The 23,018-nt window shown below is 36.4% G+C and overlaps 2 protein-coding genes across 2 annotated transcripts; one reads left to right on the forward strand and one right to left on the reverse strand.

Annotated features, from left to right (window-relative positions):
- Positions 1 to 2,187: 2,187 nt before the first annotated feature.
- LOC126789152 (uncharacterized) lies at positions 2,188 to 8,420 on the reverse strand. The gene is made up of 12 exons (XM_050515244.1): positions 8,128 to 8,420; positions 7,753 to 7,817; positions 7,119 to 7,217; positions 6,507 to 6,639; positions 6,035 to 6,094; positions 5,706 to 5,765; positions 5,062 to 5,184; positions 4,712 to 4,783; positions 4,016 to 4,153; positions 3,738 to 3,893; positions 3,148 to 3,252; positions 2,188 to 2,428 (listed from the first exon to the last, which is right to left on the reverse strand). Exons 1-12 carry the CDS (start codon positions 8,344 to 8,346, stop codon positions 2,396 to 2,398), a joined length of 1,263 nt encoding a protein of 420 aa, XP_050371201.1. The 5' UTR covers positions 8,347 to 8,420; the 3' UTR covers positions 2,188 to 2,395.
- A 7,543-nt stretch (positions 8,421 to 15,963) lies between these two features.
- Positions 15,964 to 21,062, forward strand: LOC126789149 (probable bifunctional methylthioribulose-1-phosphate dehydratase/enolase-phosphatase E1 1). Its single transcript, XM_050515237.1, has 12 exons — positions 15,964 to 16,262; positions 16,782 to 16,918; positions 17,319 to 17,414; positions 17,603 to 17,722; positions 18,196 to 18,285; positions 18,662 to 18,829; positions 19,013 to 19,168; positions 19,665 to 19,814; positions 19,892 to 19,993; positions 20,152 to 20,261; positions 20,377 to 20,495; positions 20,847 to 21,062. Exons 1-12 carry the CDS (start codon positions 16,046 to 16,048, stop codon positions 20,936 to 20,938), a joined length of 1,557 nt encoding a protein of 518 aa, XP_050371194.1. The 5' UTR covers positions 15,964 to 16,045; the 3' UTR covers positions 20,939 to 21,062.
- Positions 21,063 to 23,018: the final 1,956 nt, after the last annotated feature.

The raw sequence follows: 23,018 nt of genomic DNA on the forward strand, positions 1-23,018 counted from the left end.
TAGACTAATAGAGAGGTATTAAGGAGATCATACCACGTTTCCAACCAATGCATGACTCGTACTTGTGTGTGTGATGTAAAGTTTGTACACCATTCGATTCAGGACTGCAATTTTCTCTAGGATCTCTATCCTAAATTTGATTGTGTGCTGGTATTATGTTAAAAGATGTGTTATATTTAGCAGTGTTTGACTTGTCAATAAGCAATCACAAACTTTAATAATAAAATAAATTCACAAATTTAATACACCAAGTGATGATCAAATAGATTAGCTTCTCTCTTTTCAGCATGCATAATGGTAATTCTAGAATCTGATTGGAACGTCAATTCAAGTTAATGAGCTGCGCGTAAAATACAGACCAACTTACTGTACCCAATACAGAAGGCATGTATACCTCACCTGGTATGCTCTTGGCCTCTTGGGAGCTCAACCTTTATAATTGTGGGTATTTTTTCAATGGCATAAATGTCGATTTGCACCCTAAATTTGGCTGAAATTGTCAATTTGCACCCCGAACTTGCATTTGAGTCAATTTACCTCCTAAACTTGGTAAAAATTGCCGATTTACACCCCGAACTTGTATTTGAGTCAATTTACCTCCTAAACTTGATAAAAATTGCCGATTTGCACCCCCATCCGTTGAATTTAACTGTTTCTATCCAATTTTGCGTCACATGTCATGCATTTAAGGGGTAGTATTGTCATTATATATTTATATTTTTCTTAAAAATAAATAAAAATATTCTTTAAAATGAGGATTATTTTGTTAATCAAATTATTTATTTACATCTTTTTTTCTACCTACTTAACCCTACTTTGAATTATATATTCAATATACCCACCCATTCAAATATAGTGTGTTGTGTATAAATATATTTTTATATGTACACATTGTTGGAGGATGAACAAAACGAGAATACTAACGACGTAATAGAACAGAACGTAACCGTTTATTGATTGATAATGAGGCCAATATATAGGCATTACATAACCACAATCCCGTAGGATTCGGAATCCTAATCTATTACAGAGATGCGAATCTATCTCTAACAGAAAACCTAATAAGGCTAAGACACACAATGGTAGAATAGTAATTCTCTCGGAACACACATTTATTTTTAATTTTCAATGTATTTATTTATTTATATTTTTTCTAATATCTTTTAACATACCATATCACATAAAATAATAAATATATAAATCAATAACATGTTTCGAAAAAACAAACATTGTAGCAAGTGTTCCTCCTCTTAAGTAATTTTATTAATTTATTTCATTATTCAATATGAATAAATATATAATGACAATACTACCCTTAAATGCATGACATGTGACGCAAAATTGGATAGAAACAGTTAAATTTAACGGATGAGGTGCAAATCGGCAATTTTTACCAAGTTTAAGAGTTAAATTGACTCAAATACAAGTTCGGGGTGTAAATCGGCAATTTTTACCAAGTTTAGGAGGTAAATTGACTCAAATGCAAGTTCGGGATGCAAATTGACAATTTCAGCCAAATTTGGGGTGCAAATTGGCATTTATGCCTTTTTCAATTTATATTTGAGTATATTTTTAATTCTCGTTTGAGTATATTTCTTTGTTGCTTTCTAATGTGAATGTCTTTTGATTTCTGAGTGTCTTAAAGTGTGGGTGTCTGTTTTTTTTAAAGTGAGTATCTTTCTATCGTGAGTATCTTTTCAATTCTTATTTAAATATTTTTTCGATTCTCGTTTGAGTATCTTTCTGACAATGACGGGACCATGATTTCATAATGGGTTGGGCTAGAAAAAAAATTATAATTATTTATGAACTATATATAAAAATTTGAAATGGGCTAATATTTAAATTTTAAATTTTTACATTAAAATTTAGCTAGAAAGACAAGTTTTTAATAATTTGAGGAGGGCTACAACCCACTGTAGCCCGTGTATAGCTACATCCTTGCTTTCTGGGTTGTTTTCTAATGCAAGTGTGTTGATTTCTGAGTGTCTTTTTTCATTGTGAGTGTTTGTTTCTTTCAAATTGAGTATATTTTCAATTACTGTTTAAAACTCTAGGCATTTCATTAGATTGACTGATCCCCACAGTTTCAAAAAAAAGTTTCTGATTCGTAGTGTTATGCCATGCTGACAGCTTGACAAGGCATTGATCTATATTTTCAGTCATATGTGGATCGAATATTATCTTTCTTATAAAGTCCGAGACACATCATATAAAGTCCGAGACACATCAATTATGGTCTCAGGCTCCCAATATCCCTCTAGCCTCAGAATTGGAACAGAATAAGAACAGTATCGCGGGAAACAAACTAAGAAATACACAACCAAAAATTGATACATCATTACAACAAGAACCCATCCATGTTTCATCCGGTACAAAAATAGCTGGAAGATCATTAAAAGAACCACCATCTTCGCTGCCGGTTCTTCTGGAATAGTTGTAGGCATGAACCAGGTTAGCAGGGCAGGATAAATGTACATATTCATATTTTACTTTAGTTGAGTTGGTATGCAGTTTTGTTAATTATTACACGTTAAGAGAGCTGAAAAATTGTAGGGCAAGAAAAATTATAGAATAGAGCGCTCAATTGGACGTACAAACATAAAGAAGGCTACAGTATAATAGAAGGAGGCTCAGAAGTCAGAACCTAAGTGATTAGACCTATGAGGCTATTTTAAACATAGTTTACACTTTTATTGTTTCATGTCAAGTCAAATTTACCCTCTTAGAAAAGTGCAAAGTCCAACAGATCTGGATTTTTCAGGTAAGGACAATGAAAAAAGAAACTAAAAACATGCAATCAATCCCTAAGCTGATCAACATTAGAAGGCAAGGTGATAATATATCAATAGTGTAAGATGACCTAAGCCATAACTATATAAGCGACTAAGCGAGCATTTGAACGCCATAAGAAATGATACATAGACATAACTCACATATTTATGCAAAGGTATCCTATCACTGCATGCAATCAGCAATATACCATGTGTATGTGTGTTCAAAAAGACCCATGTAATACTTCTTTTCTTAGCTCATTCAACATTAGTTGAGTTCTTTATATGAGCTTTTTTGCAAGGTTTTTTCAGTATACATATTAATGCTTTGCCACGAGTTTAAATAATTATTGACAGAAAAGAAAGGTCAAACCTTCTGATTTTGATCTTGTGGTGGTAATATGATAGGCTGAGAGATGGTCCCACTGTCTAGCTTCTGCATGTATGGCCGTACCTTCTCCACCAACATCTCATTCAACTGACCATGAAAATGGATATGAGGTCATTTTAAATGGAAAAGAACAGCTAATAATTAATAAGAGAATAAATGGATTTTTTTTTTTGGAAATTAAGGGCAGTGTTTGGACTGTTGGCAAAATAAATTCAGGCATCTCAAACGTACATAATTGGTGTTCTATTATGAATCTTTTACTTATATATATCTTAAAAACTCTTCAAACCAGAACTATTGGAGTGTTGGTCATTGGTTGGCACTTGCATTTCCCACCTACATCATTCATGCAAGGGTAGAGAGGAAACACTAGTGGAACCCCTGATTTAAGATAATGTTTCAAAAATGCATGAGCAAAACATTCTGGTAGTGTGTGCCTTATTCCAAATATTGGCATTGGATACTATACACCACTTCAATATCTATGTATCCCTTGAGCTCACCAAGGAAGAGGGAAAAGGGAAAGCAAGTCTATTAACTTCCACAGGTACACAAAACTAGAAGTCACCAACCTTTTCTTGACGCCATTTAGTCTCCCATTGAGCATCCAAAATTTTGTCAGCGATTTCTCGCTGAGCATTAAGAAGAACAGTCATTTCATAAAACTTTTCAGGATCTTTGAGATCCTCCTTGCTCCAGGAAGATGCATTCAAAGGAAGGTCCAGTTCCTGCTCATGCTTAAAAGTTAGTATATAATTATCGACAATATTAGGGGTGGGCATCTTCCTCTTCTTTCTGCATGATATATAGAATGAAATCCAATAAGTAGATCATAGGCTAGGTTACATACACCCCAATTTTGTGGTCTTGCTGGAGGATTCAGTTTCATTACTTCTGCTTCAAGAGCCTTCTTCGCTTTATAGAAAGGGACATTTTTTACAATAACAGGATCATCCCTTGCGCGAGCAGGATCTATGGAGATCAAGGCCTACCATAAATTTTTATATCAATGACCTTTCTCATATGAAAAATAAAGAACAAAAAGTTACAGTAAACTGCGAAAAACTATGTTTTTTTTTTTATAACAAAAGGAACTATGCAATTTTTACATGTACGAATTCAATTATTCAAGGTACAAGTTTTTAGCTAAATTAGAAACTACTACAACCAGATAGCTATAACATATTAGCTCAGGTAGACCAAGTTATGAAAGAGGTCTTTACAGGACATTAGAGCTGTAGCTTAGAGTGACAATTTTTTCCTATACCAAAAAAAAAATCAACTGATAAAAAGAGGCCACGGCCGATACGAAAATAATTTGTATTAAGTTAGAACTTAGTAGAGTGATATCAAGTTGTCTGTGAATTTCCACCAACTATATGTCATCCAACAAATTGTTAACTGGACAATGGACGGCATTTTCAATGATCTCAATATACTAAATTCTGACAAACAAGGTATATCCACCTTAAAGCATGCAGAAAGATATAGCTCACATTCAAAAAACAAATCTAACTAAAGTTCCCACAAGCAGAAACATTCTTACCTCCTGCAAGTGCTCCCAGCCAGGTTTTCGCTTGGACACCACATCACGAAGTTGATCATACCGCATAGATTCCTAACCAAAATGTAGGAACAAGGTAAGAGTATGGCAATATCACAATCTTGTTCTAAAGGATTACTGAAACAATGACAAAAGCCGCTGGAAAACAGGATATTGAGCGGTAAAATCACAACATTTTTTTTCAAGGAAAGAGGCCTGTTTAGAAAATAGTTACAATTTTCTATTTTGTTTCTACATTATCAAGTATTATGAATTATAAGGCAAGACAAAGTTCATAAAACAAGGGAGTGCATCGAAAGCCATAAGATACACAAGTCTTACACATCACAAACCTTGTATTGCCACCAAAGTTTTTGCTTGACATCATCATCATACTCATAACCACCCACAACACGAGGCAAGGTAAACAACCAAAATGCAGCAATGCTGGGATCTTTCATGCTGTCCACTATATGCTGAACCAGATCAACAACTAAATATCAGATAAGATCATGATGTCAAAGTTGATTTTTCAATGATTCATCATGCCAACTTTAACTCTATTCCTTTGTATGAATGCATAAAAACAGAAATCAAAAGAAGTATTTTTTACAAGGCTAATAAAAAGTACTTATATTATACATATATATAGTCAGAAAATAAACAATAAACAACAGTAGCTGGAGGAATACAAAAACACCAATCTTAAAACATAGAGTTTGCCCACTGGAACAAACATATGTATCATTGATATTACTAAGACAATTAGCAGCAAACCATAACAACAAAAAAGTAATTCCGTACTTGAAAACTGTTGGCATCACCCATGATGACATGGAGCTCTTAAGCAATATAAGACAGGCTGACACAAGTGAGAGCCAAATTGCTTTATGGGTAGTAAATTTGCCATACTACTAAATATTCCTAGCTAGCAATTTCACACATAAAAACAGAGACACTTCTAATTAATAAGAATAGCAGATGATATGATACTAGCCTCATAAGGGTAGTCCATCTTCTTCATAACATTGTAGGCTTTCCAGGGAGGCTCCATTATCTGCAAGTATAAAGACAAACAACAGACAATGTTATAAGCATGGAAACATCACCGAAGATTCACAGATATAATTAGAATTTCAAAATAAATAATTTACCCCAAATGATTTTGAACTTTAATTTCCACAACATAAGTAAATACACAGATAATGATGCTGAAATATGCACACAACGATCTGGACTATCAAAGTTGGCACATTCAGAATTTCAGACCAAGCAAATATAAAATTAATTTAAGCCCAATTCACTTGAAACCCCAAATTAACTCACATCATCTGCAGAGATTCGAACTTGTAATTTGTTTTTGCACTCAGGACAGCTCATCACACCCTGTAACACAATTAATATCTCAAGTCATGTGTAAAGCCATCACTTAGTAGCTGAAAGACTGGATGAGGAGTATCAAATCATTGCATTGTGCCTGGATCACAACAAACAATTCTAAAATATATAGAAGGTTTGGTTACACAATCATAAGATGTGTAACACATTAAAACTGTTTCTCTGCCACACATGCTGGCTTTACAAACCCACAATAATACTTGGAGAGAATATTAAGCTACTCTTGTTAACTATGGCGCATTACATCACCGTAAATTACATAGGAGGCTATAATATTGAGTGCAGCCACCTCAATTTTTTAGATGATAACCCTCATGGTTTTGATAAAATACAGATTACAAGTTCAAAACAATGAGATAATATGTGTAACTAATCAACTGTAATTGAGCAAAAGTTTTACCGTGCCATCACATGTCAGGCAGTCTTTAGATGGCAATGGTGTATGAAGATCTATGGCAGCTGGAAGATGAACCAACTCAGCGCGATTGTCAGCAATAGCATCTGCAATACATTCAGCTGTTTCCTTCTCCCCACTGCACGAGTAATCATCAAAGAAATAAGATGCTAGGAAAATATCAGCTTTAGCAAAAACGAATTTCGCTTACTAGTGGGCTGCATTATTTAAAATGCTTTACCAGAAACTATAATATCTGCATATATCTTGGCTAGTTGAGACTCAGAAATATCAGAGTACTATTGGACGTTGAAACATATAGCCTCAACTTATTGGGGCACGATTTTTCAGTTCTAGACGTTTATCACCACATGTTCTGGGTAAGGGGGTAAGCCACATATATTGACACTATAAACAAAACTCCTAAGGAGATTCCTATGTCAAATGAGACTAATTACACAGCTGAGGAGTCTAAGACATCAATAATTACAGTACATTACTTGACAAATTATCGCACAGGCGGAGTTTATTAGCCATATTCCTTGAAAAGTATGAAGACGTTACAGCTCTTAGAGTCCATAGTTCCAGACTTGGGAACTGATTTGGAGATAAACTTACCTTCTCAAGGAGTAATTTCTCACTTGGTAGTGTACCCTCCCTGATCCTTTGCACATGGTACACCGCAATGCCTGCCAACCATTGCAGGTTTCACAATTCCTACACTTGAAAAAACTTGTTCAGAAATCATCGCACATGAGCTTAACTATAGTAACACCTAATTGAACAGAACCATATTCACTGCTAAGACCCTTTATAAGTCTGATTCGCCAAATTAGAGAACTAGATTCATACCTAAATCACTATATATTGGATGTACAAATTACTTCTGAGTTATATGATCGCATGGTGGTGACTGGTGACTGGTGAAAAGTATACAAGACGAAGGCAGCACTAGAAAACTATTATATTATGTGCATACATGCCTACGCATACTACAACTTTGTTTTTTTTTACCAGATAGTTTAGAACTTTAATCTTATCTTTACACCATTGATCATTTTAATATCGCCTGAAGTGCAGTTTTGATCAACAGTCTGGCACTCATTTTCAATGTCAATGAACATAAAAGTAGGGTACAAATATAGGCTATAGTGCTATACAGTGTTAGATATCAGAATCTCAAGCTGAATATATAACCATAACAAGAGACAAAGACAACCATCAAAAACATGAAAGACACTGGAAAAAGTACCTCTGGCATATCACCTTCTTTCCCATCTCCAGAGCTATATCATAAGTCCCTAGAGTAGCTACAACCTGAAAAATCAACCATCCCAAACACACACTTCACCAACCAACATATAAACAACTTCTCAAAGGCAGTAACATACTGAAGCCCACTTCACAATTCAATATCCTATGCCAAATTACCAAACGACAGTAGCCACCCAAAAAGCATCCAAATTTTCAGAAATTCTACACCCGAAAATCCATTCTTTCATCCCAAACTCACAAACCCAACAACGCATTTCCACTCAGAAGTTTCAAAACCACTCGAAATTCTCAAGATTTCCACACAAAACAAACCCCCCACATGAAAAAGGTCGAAGCTTTACAAGAAACTCACAAAAATGGAAGCGCAGGAGAGCTTGGAAATCAACTCGGGGACGCCAAAGCCACGTTGGGCGGAGCCGGCGACGTCCCAGGCGATAGTGAAAGGAGAGAGCACAATCTTGACAGGGAGCTCGAAAATGTCGATGAGCTGCTGGCCATAGCGTTTAGTGAAGAGCTTGTATTGGGTATCAGCAAACTTCGTGACGCTCTTCACAAGGCGGTCTTTTGACATTGTTGGGATGGAAGAGCGAGAACTCTGCCTTTCTAACTTGCAGAGGTCAGTGAGTTAAGAGAGAGTTGGATAACGTCGTGTGCTACAGATAGAAGAAGACTTGCACATATCGCCCTTGTATGTCTCTATTTTTTCTTCTTCTATGAATTGTCTCTATTCTCTTCTTCATACCGAAAACGTCACTTGTCTGTTTTCACCTTCATTACCAAAGAAAAAAAAAAGATAATGTTACACTTGCACATACTGTAAGTGGATCGAGGTTGTGCAAAGGCAATCTTCTTGAATTCGACTAAAGACAACGTCGGCCGCCCAATTTGAAATTTAGCTCTGTTTAAATTGATATTCACGGAGCGGATCAATATCAATTTGAAATCTCTACAATATATGTAATGGTGAGCGTAAATATAAGACGTTTTGAAGCTTTTTGTTTTTTTTTTATATTTAAAATAAATTAAATCATCTGTATTTAAATAAGAGAGAAAGTTCTTCATTAATTTCCGTGAAAAGTATAAAAATCAACTTTCCGAATACCCACCTAGAGAAGGCCTAATGGGAAATGCTCTGGCCACCCAAACACCTCCCTCCTCAGCCCTCCTACCCTTCACCGGCATCAGGCCTCTCTTCACCGATTGTCGAAATCCACCGAGGGAAATCGCCGCATGAACAAAGCCCCATTTTGCTGCCGCCCGAAATCAACGTGACTCGCCTCTTATAGATCTGAACCCATTGCGTCCCAGATCCCAAATCCATATCCGAGGACCCCAGCCCGAAAAACTGGCAACCCAAGACACCAACTCAAACCCGTTGCCAAACCAGATATGATCTTCCAAATCCGACATCACCATACGCGTACCATTGCACAAACGTGCTTCATTGACCATCGTCCTTCGCCAAAACCCCTCCGCCACACCACACTTCGACTCGGGTTCATCAACAATATGGCGCCATAATCACCGACAAAGCTGAAGCAAAGGAAACCCATTACTCTTTGGAGGAGCAGAGGGAGAGAATGACCTCGAGAGGGCCGACTGAGAGACATCACGATGAAAATCGGACGTCCGATGCCGCGTCAAGCACAACCCCGAGGCTAGGGTTAGTTGTCGCCTTACGAGAGAGAGAGAACCATTTTTGCTTGGGCTTGCTCTTCTTGGGAACCCTCAGGCTGGAGACTTTCTTGCTTGGGCTTGTTTGGTGCATGGATGTTGCGGCCCAGCCACTGTTGGGTTCGGATTTGGGATTCTGGAGGCTGGCACTTCGGGGCTTCATTGTTGGAACGTCCTTTCCTTTGGTTATGGTTATGGAGAGTTCGATTGCTAACGTCACGTGGAAACGTCTCGAGGTTGTACAGTTACGGTTACATATCTCGAGGGGAGTACACCCTTGGTCGCCTTCGTGTCTCTCAGACCGCCTCTCGTGTTCATATCACATCATATAGACCGGCCCTGCTACGGTTAGAGTTACGGTCTTGGTTACTTCCCAATATTTTCACTGCTTAACAACGATGTCAGGTGATATCTAGTCCTTTGGTTACAATTAGTTTCAGGCCTTCGTATGCGTCTTGTTATCCTTTATTGCTTTTACAAATACATTTGTGTTTTTCGTTGTTTTTTACTTTTTTCATTTTGATGTTTTTGCATCGCTCCATGTATTTATACTTTTGCTCAATATAATTTTCGTCCTTCCTAAAAAAAAACTTTCCGAATACTTGTACATGCCTTTCGCTTTTCTGGTTTATCAGAAAATAATTCCAGGAAGTAAAAAAAGAAAAATACTTACAAAAAAATACCTTTCCTAACACTTGCATTTTTCCTAAATGATATAGGGAATCTGTCTATCTCCTACTCCTATAAATATCACAGGTTTTTGTGATTGACAACATCGATCCTAATTGACTGATTCTGTGGTTCCTCGTAGGATAACTGCTTAGGATAACTGAAAACTTAGTTTTCAAGTCCAACTTGTAATATTTCTATACATAAAGTTTGAGTAGTACTCATATTAGCTAGCTAGTTCGGTTTTGGTTTGGAAAACTTGAATATGGCTTCATCATCAAGATGGACTTGTTGTATCCCTTTTCAAGGAAAGAAGACTGAGAAGAAAGATGAGGATGAGCATAACAAGAGTACTAGTACTGCGTCAAACACATATGACGAGGAGCCGCGCCCGTTTTATTGTGACGAGAACTTGGAATTGGTGATCAGAGAACTTGCAGAGAAGGACTTACAAAAGAAGCGCAATGAGCTACAAAAGAGGACCAATGAGCGGCGTACTCAACAAGGAAACCACTTTCAGAAGAAGTATTAATAGTACGTACAAACACGATACATGTTACCAGACCAGCAAGAGACATTCTTGAATTTTCTTTTCCTTTGGTTTCTCCATGTTTGATGTCTTTGATTGTATTAGTATTTGTTATATGAAGTTATGAACAATGGGAAGTTATGAACAATGGGAAGTTATGAACAATGGGTCTGGTCATATATAGGAAAATTTATACCAGCGACCAGGCGATAAGAATTCTGATTTCGACGAAAGAAAATTTGGAGAAAAAATAAGTACAAGAATATAGGGTGAACATAGGAAATGGTATGGTGGAGATAACCGCACCCATTAGTATATCGTTTTAATTAATATATGTTAGAGTTTTAGACCTAACAGAATAGAATTTGCAGAGAAAGAGAGAAAATTGAAAGTAATTGCAATTGATTATTTCATAGATACTATTCCTCTCCACAAAACCCAACTAAATAGCTGTAAGAGTTCTTGGAAGGTGGACACGCGTCAACAAACGCTAGAAAGAAGGAAATACGAAATAACGAAGATTCTTAGCACCAAGTACAAAATGGTGCGTAGCAAATAACCTAAACATTGTGTTTAAAGACAATATTATTCTAACAATATCTCTCTCGCATGAGAAAAAGTGAAAAAAAAAATCACCGAAGAAAACATGAATTGAGAAGACTTGAACAACTAAAAGATCTAGACAAAAATCATGTTTGTATTAATTCAACTTAAAACTTATGAAAATCACTAATGAAATTGTGTCGGAGAGACCTACAATGTACGATTAATATTTGGAGGGGCGACATTAATTAATATGAAACATAAGATTTGTTCAATAGTTCATATATATGTATATATACAGTTCCCTTCCTGATGTCATAGAAACGTCATCTTCCGCATCGAATGATCCATCAACATAACCAAGAACACCCAACTCATCGAGTAAAGCAAACATTGCGAACTTCCATGCCGGAAAATTCGCTGAAATGTCATGTTGAAAGGGGATCAGGTCTCCGAAGCCGGCCAATGTGGCCGCTGCCATTTCTTGCTCTCTCTCCGTCTCTACAATTCTTTCCCCGTTTTTTTTACGCTTTTTGGTTTTGGGTATTCCCAATTCACTGGTTATATACTCTTTGTGTTTCACCAAAGTATGAGAAAGAATATAGGGTTGAACAAATGAGATGGTATGGCGAAAAAATTGAAAAAGAACACCAAAGAAAGTATGGAGTGAGGAGACTTGAACAACTAAAAGATCTAGACAACTTTTCAAAAAAAAAAAAAAAGATCTAGACAACAATCGTATACAAATTAATTCCACTTGAAACTTACGAAAAAATCAATAATGAAACTATCGATATTCAGAGGGGATGTCTCCCAATATGAAACATAAAATTTGTTAACGAGTTTATATAATTTTTTTTTTCAACTGCATAAGGTAGACTTGAGCCTGACCCAAATGAAAATCCTGGTTTCGTCCCTAGATACTGTGAATTAGGCCTCATTATTTAGCCCGTGGATCCGAAAAGTCCGCGAAAGCTCGCAAGCCAGATGGGCTTTTACTCGGCTCAGCCCATAAGAAAGCCCGCCAAAACCCGCTTTTGTGGGTAGAGGGCCAAACTTAGTTTAGAAGTGTGAAACCCGGCCCGCCAAAAGTCCGCAAGGTCCGGCCCACCAAAAGCCCATAAGGCTCGGCCCGTAAAAGCCCGCCAAATAAAAAAATATTATACATACATATTCTATTAGTTTTAAAATAAAATGGTATTATGAAGCAACTATATGAAGGAAACTTATCGGAATCGATCGACACAAGCCGATATGATCGGTATATATTTTTAACGACCCTGTAAAAATTTCATCCAATTCGGACTTCGTCTGACTGTTGAAATTTCCGGTAAACCGAAAACCACACTAATATGCTCTAAGGGAGGACCCATTACCAAGATGCGAACGCCAAAAGCTGTTTGCATATCTAAAATCACATAATTTTTGTCACCAATCGTGTGTGGTCGCACCGAGGAAACCCATTGGTGAAGCCCCGGTCAATGTGGGTTTTAATATGTCAAAAGTCCATTTTTTAGTTAACCATATGTACGGACGGTCAAACCCTGTCTAAAACGGACGAAATTTTTACGGGTTTCCTAAATACATATACCGATCACATCTGCTGGTGTCGATCGACCATATTTCGAATTGGAGTTGTCGATCGCCGAAGTGTCTACTAGTGTATTTTAACATTTATATTAGGTTTATAATAAAAGTATTGCATTATGAAGCGACTATATGAAGGAAACTTATTGGGATCGATCGACACCATCCGATGTGATCGGTATATATATTTAGTGATCCTATAAAAATTTCATCCAATTCGGACCTCGTTTGACCGTCAGAATTTTCGGTAAACCAAAAATACCACTAATATGCTCTAAGAGAGGACCCATTACCAAGATGCGAAACGCCAAAAACCTTTTGCATATCTAAAATCACCTAATTTTTGTCACTGATTGTGCATGGTCACATCGAGAAAACCCATTTGGTGAAGCCTCAGTCAATGGGGGTTTTAATATGTCAAAACACATTTTTTTAGTTGACCGTAGGTACAGACGGTCAAACCATGTCCAAAACGGACGAAATTTTTACGGGTTACCTAAATATATATACCGATCACATATGCTGTGTCGATCAACCATATTTCGAACTAGAATTTATTTGTGGCTTTTTTTAGAATGTTTTCTAATAATTCTTTTATTGTTCCAAACCTTTAAATAAGAGTGTTATGTTTTTTTTCTAATACAAGCCTGCAAAGCCCGGCCCGCAAAAACCCGCAAGGCCTGCCTTAAATGATGGGTTTGGATCTTCATATTTGTGAAAATGTCCGACCCGGCCCGGCCCATCACTTATTTAAATTTACTAAGGCCGAGCCCAACCCATTGATGAGCCATACTGTGATTTGTCACAAAGTCGGATATCTATATAGCTCTAGTAGTAGTGGGGCACTTTAGATCCATGTTCCCAAATATATTTACTGAGACTAGCATTAACGAACACCATCACTCTTAGATCCTCTTGGCACCAGATTTCGTAGCTTGGATTAATTTGTGCACTAGTTTCTGATGATGATTCTCCTTCACCATCGTTTTGGCCAGGCGCATATGTAGTATAGAGCTTGAGTCCCCCCTAAATTTTTGAAGCAAAAAAATTAGTAGTAATATATATATATATATATAATTTTAGTTTACCTCCTTAAACTTTACACCCAAAATCAGTTCACCGCTTAAACTTTTATTTTAATCAGTTCACCCCTATATTTTCAAATAACATAAAAATGACAAAATTCTGATTTTTATATAGATTATATCGATAACTATGCTACGAGACATAATTTTAAAGCTTTAGTGTTGTTGTAAAATTATTGAGAATTTTGTTTTGGTCTTCCATATATGATTTGAAGCATTCTATTGATAGTTTTTATCCGATTTTATCCAAGAAAATCTGAATTTTATCATTTTTTGATGTTATTTAAAAATATAGGGGGTGAACTGATTATAATAAAAATTTAAGGGATAAACTGATTTAGGTGTAAAGTTTATGGGGTAAACTGAAACTAATTCATATGTATATATTATGAAGCCAAGTCCACCCAGATACAACTAAGCCCACCTAAAGTCAAAATAGCCAAATCTGGTCAAAATACTTAATATTAGCCTTTATTTTCCTTAACAAACAAAAAACATATTAAAGGCGGTCTGAGACTGAGTTCGACACTCCTTGGCTCCTTGTGAGGTTCTCCACTTCTCCACTCTCTCTCTCTCTCTCTTAATTGTCTCCTTAATTCTTAGCTCCCAAAAGAATTGGTAATCAAGAAATTGGAATCCATTGTTGAGTTGTGCCACATTTTGGTTCAAACAAGGATGTCGGAATTTTATCCCATAATTCACAGATTGATTTGTCTAGTTTTGACTATTCCAGTGTCTACGACAATCACTTAAATAGCATTTTCAGCCATGAATATCACTAAGAATAAAGTCAGAAGTAAAATGGAAAATGAGTTTCTTGATTATTGTATAATCCTTCGCATTGAGAAGAAGCACGTCGATTCTATTAACAATGCGGTGGTGATTGAGGATCTTAAAAATTTATCGAACCGTATAGTCAAATTTTGTTAGTTTATATTCTTATATTGTATTTGAGGAGTAAGATTCATTATGTAGGTGTATTTTTTTCTAATAAGTAAAATTTTCTCACACCGCGAGATTTTTCATCATAATATTCTTACTTATTTAATTAACAAACTCAAGTCTCCCCATTCTCGAATTTCTAGATCCGCCACTAATTCTGGCCTGGAACAAACTTCTTTGGACACTGTAGTGAACCATCCAAATAGTCGAGGAGGTTGTAAGCTTTTAGTATGGTCCTGATTACATACCTCTAAGCGTAGAAGTTTCCCTTTTTTCCAATTTGAAGGGTACGATTAGAGATTGTGCACGGTCGAAGGCAGATCGGCAGTACGAAGCTTGATAATGTGGAACTATAACCAACGATGAATTTATTAGTTGATGGAACTTGTAGCTAGCTTCTCAATTAGTCGGACAAAGAAATAACAGAAGAATATGTGTATATCTCTGTATGTCTATATATATAGTAATTTAGATCCAAGTTGATTACTCGGAGGAATTGGTTTTCCTTTCAAACTAGCCTTGTACCCATGCGACGCATGTATTTTGATCGCATATGTTGCCGAATTTTTTTTGAAGTGTATTTTTGAAAGATAATCATTTTATGTAATTTTGTTTCATACGAAAGATAATTTTAGTAAAACACATTAGTGAAACATTTATATTTTTACATAATTGTCATTTTGTCTATGTATGAGGAAAAAATTACAGAGGGATATATTTAACCGTTCACAATTTGGTGATGCTTTTGTGTGCTCCCATTTATAGTATTAGAGATTAGAACTATGAGATGTGTTTTTTAACAAAAAGCAAATGAGTCTCCCTTCTTTACTACATAACACTGTTATCCAAATTTGGACTTGTTTATGTTTTTTTTTTTTCAGTGGAAAAAATTAACCCTTCTTTGATCTTGCCAGAGAATCATGTTTCTTAGCTTCACCCTCAAAATCTGGAACGGCTGAGTATCTCGCAGTGGCATGTTACACGCTTCTTCCACAAATGGTGTTCATGATCATCCTTCTCTTTTTGCTAACAAAAAATATTAGTCTCACCAGGGATAGTAAGGTAATTTCAGTAACCATATTCCATTTGAGCAAAGCAAATTTGGGGTCCGTATATAAACCCAAAGCAAAATTTGAGACACAAATCCCTGACCAAAACAAAATCCGCATTTGCAGTTAACATCGTACAGTTCACTCCTAAAGCCTCTTCAAGTCTTGTGAAGTATTGAAGCACAATCTGAGATGGCGGCAGTGGCACTGAACGGAGTGACACTTGGTACGACGTCGCAGGCTTACTTAGAAAGCAAACCAGTCAACGACACCAAGGTTCTGATATCCGACCTGTGCCGCCAGTTCTACAACCTCGGATGGGTGTCCGGTACCGGTGGAAGCATCACTATCAAAGTCCATGATGACTCGATTCCTAAGCCTCAGCAACTCGTCATCATGTCTCCTTCTGGTACTTGACTGTTTCTCTGGGTATTCATGGTTTTGTTCTCAATTTGCTGTACATGAGTTGAAGTTTGTGTCTTGTTTTAGTTGTTTGGTTTCTGGGCATTCACAGTTTTACTGAAGGTTAAGGCTTTAGAGCTTTTTGGTGTTGTTTAACTTTTTATTTTTATTTTTTCTAATTGAAGTATTGAGTTTTATATCATTTTGTGTTTATGAGTATCTGCGTTTGGTTATATGAGCTCAATCCTCAGTCTTTCTTTGTTTTGGGTTGTTTATAGGTGCTAAGCATATGTGAGCTTTTTAATGATTGAGATTTTATCCCCACCATGATTCTTAGTCAGTCTGATGTTGTTGGATTTAGCTCATCTGAACTTACTTGTGAAATGCTAGCTTGTTTGTGGTTGAGTTTCTATGTTCTTTCATATTATGTATGAATTGTTGGTATTTTCCGAGGGGTGTGTACTATGTTTTTTACAGGTTACTGAACATTTGGGATCAATGTTTCTTGTGCTTGCAATGTTGGTAGGCGTTCAGAAGGAGAGAATGTTACCAGAGGACATGTATGTGTTATCTCCCACTGGGTCTGTCCTGCGTTCTCCTTCTCCAAAGCCTTATCCGAACAAGCCTCCCAAGTGTTCCGACTGTGGTCCACTCTTCATGAAGGTATTAGTCCTTCTTACTCATATGAATCGTGCAAAATCATATGCTGCTAGTTTTGATTTGATAAATCACTCGGAATGTCCTACAGTTCCAAAATGATGTATTTGGTCGAGCTGTTTAAATTTACAATTGAAGCTGCATCTTAGAGTTTTCTGATTCGTAATGATCTTAGGGGCTCGGCAGGTGGCCTCAGTTTGGAGCCTGAATAACCGAATCTGTTCTTTTTTCTGGTTTCAAGTAAAAAATAATAATAATAGATAGTCATGTTTTTTCACATTCCAGCCTATGACATGTCATGTATGTGGATGTTGGGGTTCATTGATTACTTATTACTTTGCTAACTCTTTGCATTAGGGTAGACTCTTCAGGAAGCTAAAGGTGACATTTAATTCCTGTTTTCCAGGCATATGAGATGTGCAATGCGGGAGCTGTTATTCATAGCCATGGCATCGAATCTTGTCTTGTAACCATGATCAATCCATCATCCAAAGAATTTCGAGTAAGTTCATTGCTGGCATCTATTATTGAGGATTAAGACACAAAATTTTTGATATGCTCACACATCCACACGGAGACCAGTGTTGCTGATATATTTCTTCCCCTTTTTTATGTCTCCTCACTCTCCTGCTTACTGTTGGTGGTACTTATTAGTTATTTCTCTTTTTCTTTTGATGTAAATATATGCAGATTACTCACATGGAGATGATCAAAGGAATCAAGGGGCATGGTTATTATGATGAACTTGTGGTCCCAATAATAGAGAATACTGCCTATGAGTATGAGCTCACAGAGTCCCTTGCCAAAGCTGTATGTCCCTTGTATATGAACTTTTTGAATGTGACCTTATATATGAACTTAATCCCCTGCAATTCTATCAACTTTTTCGCTTTTACTTTTTGTATATAAAGTTCTAATCTTGTTACCTGGATCTTGGATTGCATAAAGTACAGTAAGAGAAAACATTTTAATATTGGATTAGACCCCATTAAGAATATGATTACTCAAGTTTTTCTATATTGTGAGATGTTATCATTTTTATTGTACGTTGTACAGATATATACTAATTTCCTTGTGTCACTTCACTTTACTATCTCTGATGTAATTTCTTGCCTTTGGTGTCTATGTAACTGCTTGATAATAAATAAGGGGGAATTTTGCATTGAGGAGGAGCATATCACTCTCTGTGAAAAACCCAATGATAGTTCTTTCAGACATTAGAATGCTTCTCTAGAACCGGATTAACATATCTAGGTTTTATGTACCTTTTTCATCTTATATAGATTGCAGCATACCCAAAAGCAACAGCCGTGCTTGTTCGTAACCATGGTGTCTATATATGGGGAGACTCATGGATCAATGCTAAGACTCAGGTGTGTTTCTTGAAGAGTAATTATTGATCTTTATCATTGATGATTATACTTGTTCCTTGATGTTGGTTGCTTAAACTGGCAAGCTTATGTTAATTTCTGCTGCAAGGTGGTTATCTTGTAAGCAGCAATCTTGTCACACTTAGGTGATGAAACAAAAATGTGCAATGCACATGGTTTATATTTCAAGGAATAAATAAAATGAAAACAAAGGAATCCAGGGAAAAAGAGAAAAAAAAAAGTCATGACCAGTTCACTACTCAGCTTTCTGCCAGATATATAGCTGTCCAAATCTATTGATCTGGAGTTCTGTAGCCTTTATATGGTCAATAGTTCCAGTTGTTTTAACTTCAGTTCTGATGATTTTCCTTCTTTACAGGCGGAATGCTATCATTATCTCTTTGATGCTGCTATCAAACTTAACCAGTTGGGTTTGGATTGGTCCACTCCACTTCATGGTCCGATACATTCAGGACGCATTAAGGGTAGATTTGTATCTGTAAAGGCAGGGACTGTGGATCCAGATAACAAATCAAAACCAGCTCCGGTGAGCATAAATTCTTTATTTCTCAGGGTGTTGAACTTTGCCCAAATTTCTTTCCCTTGAGTTTCTGTGTATTAATTAATTTCCATGGTTGATAAACTTGAAATTGTTAACATTTTATTATTGCTTCTATTATAAATATTACATTTATTCTTCCTTTTCTTTATGTATTTTGTTTTACTGCAGCGTTGTATTGTTCTTGACATTGAGGGGACCACTACTCCCATATCATTTGTGACTGATGTTCTCTTTCCATATGCTCGCGATAATGTAGAGAGGCATTTGTCTGAAACATATGACAGTGCAGAAACAAAGGATGACATAAAATTACTGCGATCCCAGGTGAGAATTTTCTTTGTACTGCTCATGTGTTGACAATACAGGTGCAATATCCAGTCTGTTTATTGATCTTGGTGCATGAATATAAGTATATAATATCATGATGTGCGATGTTAAAGAAACTCATTGATACAAAATCATCTGCTGCATTGTTGGTTTTGCCAATCTGTTGGTCGGCAATTCTTTTTCTATTCTTGTTTTGGATCCAGTAGCTATGGGTATATAGGTAATTAATATCTACAGCGGACTTGTTGGGAGTTTAGATCAAATGAATTATCGGGTGATCTGTAAAGACCTTTTCAATATTTTCAGATTGAGAAAATTGACAAGTTTCTGGACATTGGGAAACCAAGTGTCATTATCATAACAGTGACGGTGACATACACCATTTAATCATCCATCATGTACTACTTTATGAACATGTTGGAAGACATAGACATGTTAGAAGACATTATATAAGTTGCTCGGAATTGTTGAAAGTTTTACATCCTACTTCTAGGTTCAAGATGACCTGGAAAAAGGCGTTGCTGGTGCTGTTCCCATCCCTTCTAACGAAGCTGGGAAAGAGAAGGTTGTTTGTGCTTTGGTTGCTAATGTTGAATCAATGATAAAAGCCGATCACAAGATCACAGCATTGAAACAATTGCAAGTAAGCAGTTCTGAATATGTAGAGTGAATTGCTTGCTAATGTTATGTTGGGGGTGAAGCTGACTTTTAGCATCGCAGGGTCATATATGGCGAACTGGATTTGAAAAGAACGAATTGAAGGGTATAGTGTTTGAGGATGTACCAGAAGCTCTCATGAAATGGCATGATGAGGGCATAAAGGTAACAGTCCTATCGGGTCGTAGCTCTAATTTTGTTACTCATAACAATTTCAATCACCTTGGATGGTAAACCTAGCTAGGTTTGGCTTGTATAGTGATTAACTTCTTTGGTATACTCCTACAGCTCACTATTGGGTATTGACATATCTTGCGTGGCAGGTTTACATATACTCCAGCGGTAGTAGGTTGGCTCAAAGGCTTTTATTTGGCTACTCGAACTATGGGGACCTGAGAAAATATTTGTCTGGATTTTTTGACACCACAGTGGGGTACTTTAGAAATTTGTTCTCTATTCCTTTAATTTTCACTGCACAAAGTTTATCAGTTTCAAGCTCTCCCTCATTCATTTGAAGCTAGCTAAATTTCGTCATCTTCATCTATCAGGAACAAAAGAGAAACCAAAAGTTATGCTGAGATCGCAGAATCTGTTGGAGTTGATAGACCATCAGAGGTTTTGTTTCTAACAGATGTCTTTCAAGAAGCTGTAGCTGCAAAAGCAGCAGGTAATGAGATGCCCATGGTTTACCCAACTTCTCTCCTGAGTCTTAAGTCATTGGCAATCCACACTAGAAACCGTCTCCTCTGCCTTAACCATGATTTGGACCAACTACCACCAGCTATGTTTTAAGTCTTGTTTTGGGGAACTAACGAGTACCATACGCCATCGTAATCTAGCAGTGATATTTTGGTATTAGTAACACTTCCATCCTTAAAAGCAACCCAAAATGTCCCAGCATTAATACCTGTGATAAAGCTCTTTGAAGATATCACAATAGGCATTGCAACACTTCAGCAGAAGATCACCTATAATTATTGTTTGACATTGATGTTTATAAACCTTTTCCATGTTTCAGGATTGGAAGTGATTGTATCTATCAGACCAGGAAATGGGCCTCTTCCAGACTCTCATGGATTCAAGACGATCACTTCTTTCTCAGAGATCTAAACGTGCTTATCTAACCATGTAAAACACACATAAACCTGAATAAGTACATGAATAAGATATCCAGCTGTTCCAGTTTTGGATCATATGATATGGTCATATATGATCAGTCTGTTCCTTGGTTTCACTTTCCAGCTCTCATATAAAGTAGTGCTAATATCCTATGCACATTGGTTTCTAGCCGTCTAAGAATGTTTAAATGGTCCATGTTGCCTGGTGTTATCAGATTCTAATTGGCATCGAACATTACCTAGTTGACCTCCAACTAGGTGGCAGACAAAATTACAAATATTAGAATTATGATCATTTCAGTGAACGATACTAATCAAATTGAAGTTTAGGATCGAATCTCACTTTCATTAGTGCAGGGATATTATGTGATTATGGCTTTCCTTTTCTTTACCTGTTTATACTTTGTTACAATATGTTGGAGTACCCTAAAGAGTTGCTAGACCCATAAATTAACCCTTAGGGACGTGAAATGTTATAACTACATGCATCACAGCTTTCGAATTCGAACATAGGTTGGAGAGTACACCCAACTATATAAGAACGATTATGCTACTTGTGGTGGTTAGTTTCTATATATCGATCAATTGTGTGAAGAGTACCTACCGGCATTAGCGATCGTCACTTATATTATCTCAGTTTGTTCATTTATTTTTTTTCTTAGTTTGAACATTACGAGGGAATATATTTTTTTTCAAATTAAGCATGATTGTCCTTGAAGAACATTCAAATTTTACATATTCCCAACACTAGTTGAACAGTTCAATGAAAGTAGGAGATCTTTGACAAGCTACAATTGGCACTAAAGGATAATCAAGTTGCACTAAATCGCAAAATATCTTGGTGGATTTTTCAGTTCATCTCACCAACTGCTGGAGATAGTCCAGATATGCAAACAATGACAGATTGACAGACATTATTGCAACGAGAGTTAAACAAAGGAAAAGGAAAAGTCTTCATAGTCTATCTGTTTTTTGTTATCTGGACTGTACAATTTTTCGTTCTCTGTCATAACAAAGTCCCACTTTCTGTTTCTTTCTTTCCCTTTTCCTCGTGTCCACCACACATTGAGATAGATGCTATTCTCTGCAAGTCAAAAGAGTCTTCATCACAATAAATCTGAATAGGGGATACAATACAAAACTGGAGGAAGAATGTGAGAGTGTGATGAGTCCCTTTGAGAGTTTCAGCTGCCCAGAAGATTCTTCTTCGATCAGTAACATACTTCTATTTTCGTGTAAATTGATATCAGAGTTGAAGTATGTGAAGTACCTTGAAGGAATGAGACAATAGAGGCATAGAGCATGCAACTCTAGCTAGTTAGGAGATCTCTATCCGAAAGTTTCTGTTAAATTTTTGCTCAAGCCATAGATTCTCTAATGCACAACATTCTCTAAAATTAAAGATCTATTCCCATAAAAACTCAAACAAATCGGTTGACTCATATACCTTAATTAAAATGATATAATCAAGGTTCTAAAACTCGCTACTCGTTAGTCGGTCGGCCGGCCGGTGAGTAGCGAGTAGAGGAGTACTCAGATTCTAATTTCTGGATTTTTATTTTATTTTAAAACATATATTCTAATATATAACGTCTAAAATAATAAAAATAGTCCATAAAATATTACAATATTTAAGAGATAATAATGTCTAAAAAATAAAAACAACCATTAGTTCATTACAATAACATAAGTAATAAAAGCAAACCAAATTCAATTCTTGCAAACAACCCCAAGTATATGTAACTAGGCCTCAAATTCTTCTTCTCCATATCTATCTTGTACTCCCTTCGAATCTGACTCAAAATCAAAACTCAAGTCATCTATTTCCTCTTCATCATCAGATATAAAATCATTCTCATCAAGTTCTCTAATTTCTTGGATTCTAGGACCTCTCCTAGGCTCTAAGCCACCATCCACTCCTGATTCCTCTCCAACCCTTTCACTAGGAAGATCCGAAACAACCCTAAAATCTTACTTTTTTTCTGACCGATTTGGACCCGAGTTGGCCGAGTTGGACCGAGTACTCGGCCGATTTTCTTCCCGCCGAGTAGAGGCACTGAGTAGGTCAAAAT

The sequence above is a fragment of the Argentina anserina genome, chromosome 3, assembly GCF_933775445.1.
Source record: "Argentina anserina chromosome 3, drPotAnse1.1, whole genome shotgun sequence".
In the NCBI taxonomy this organism is placed as follows: Eukaryota; Viridiplantae; Streptophyta; class Magnoliopsida; order Rosales; family Rosaceae; genus Argentina; species Argentina anserina.

What these genes read in the sequence shown, in the direction of transcription:
- LOC126789152 (XM_050515244.1), bottom strand. Translation starts at nt 8,346, where the DNA reads ATGTCAAAAGACCGCCTTGTGAAGAGCGTCACGAAGTTTGCTGATACC. An exon ending in TCTCCTGCGCTTCCATTTTT is followed by an intron (nt 7,818 to 8,127) that starts GTGAGTTTCTTG and finishes TTGATTTTTCAG; the next exon opens with GTTGTAGCTACTCTAGGGAC. An exon ending in AGAAATTACTCCTTGAGAAG is followed by an intron (nt 6,640 to 7,118) that starts GTAAGTTTATCT and finishes TTACTCGTGCAG; the next exon opens with TGGGGAGAAGGAAACAGCTG.
- LOC126789149 (XM_050515237.1), top strand. Translation starts at nt 16,046, where the DNA reads ATGGCGGCAGTGGCACTGAACGGAGTGACACTTGGTACGACGTCGCAG. An exon ending in CAGAGTCCCTTGCCAAAGCT is followed by an intron (nt 17,723 to 18,195) that starts GTATGTCCCTTG and finishes CATCTTATATAG; the next exon opens with ATTGCAGCATACCCAAAAGC. An exon ending in TGTAGCTGCAAAAGCAGCAG is followed by an intron (nt 20,496 to 20,846) that starts GTAATGAGATGC and finishes TCCATGTTTCAG; the next exon opens with GATTGGAAGTGATTGTATCT.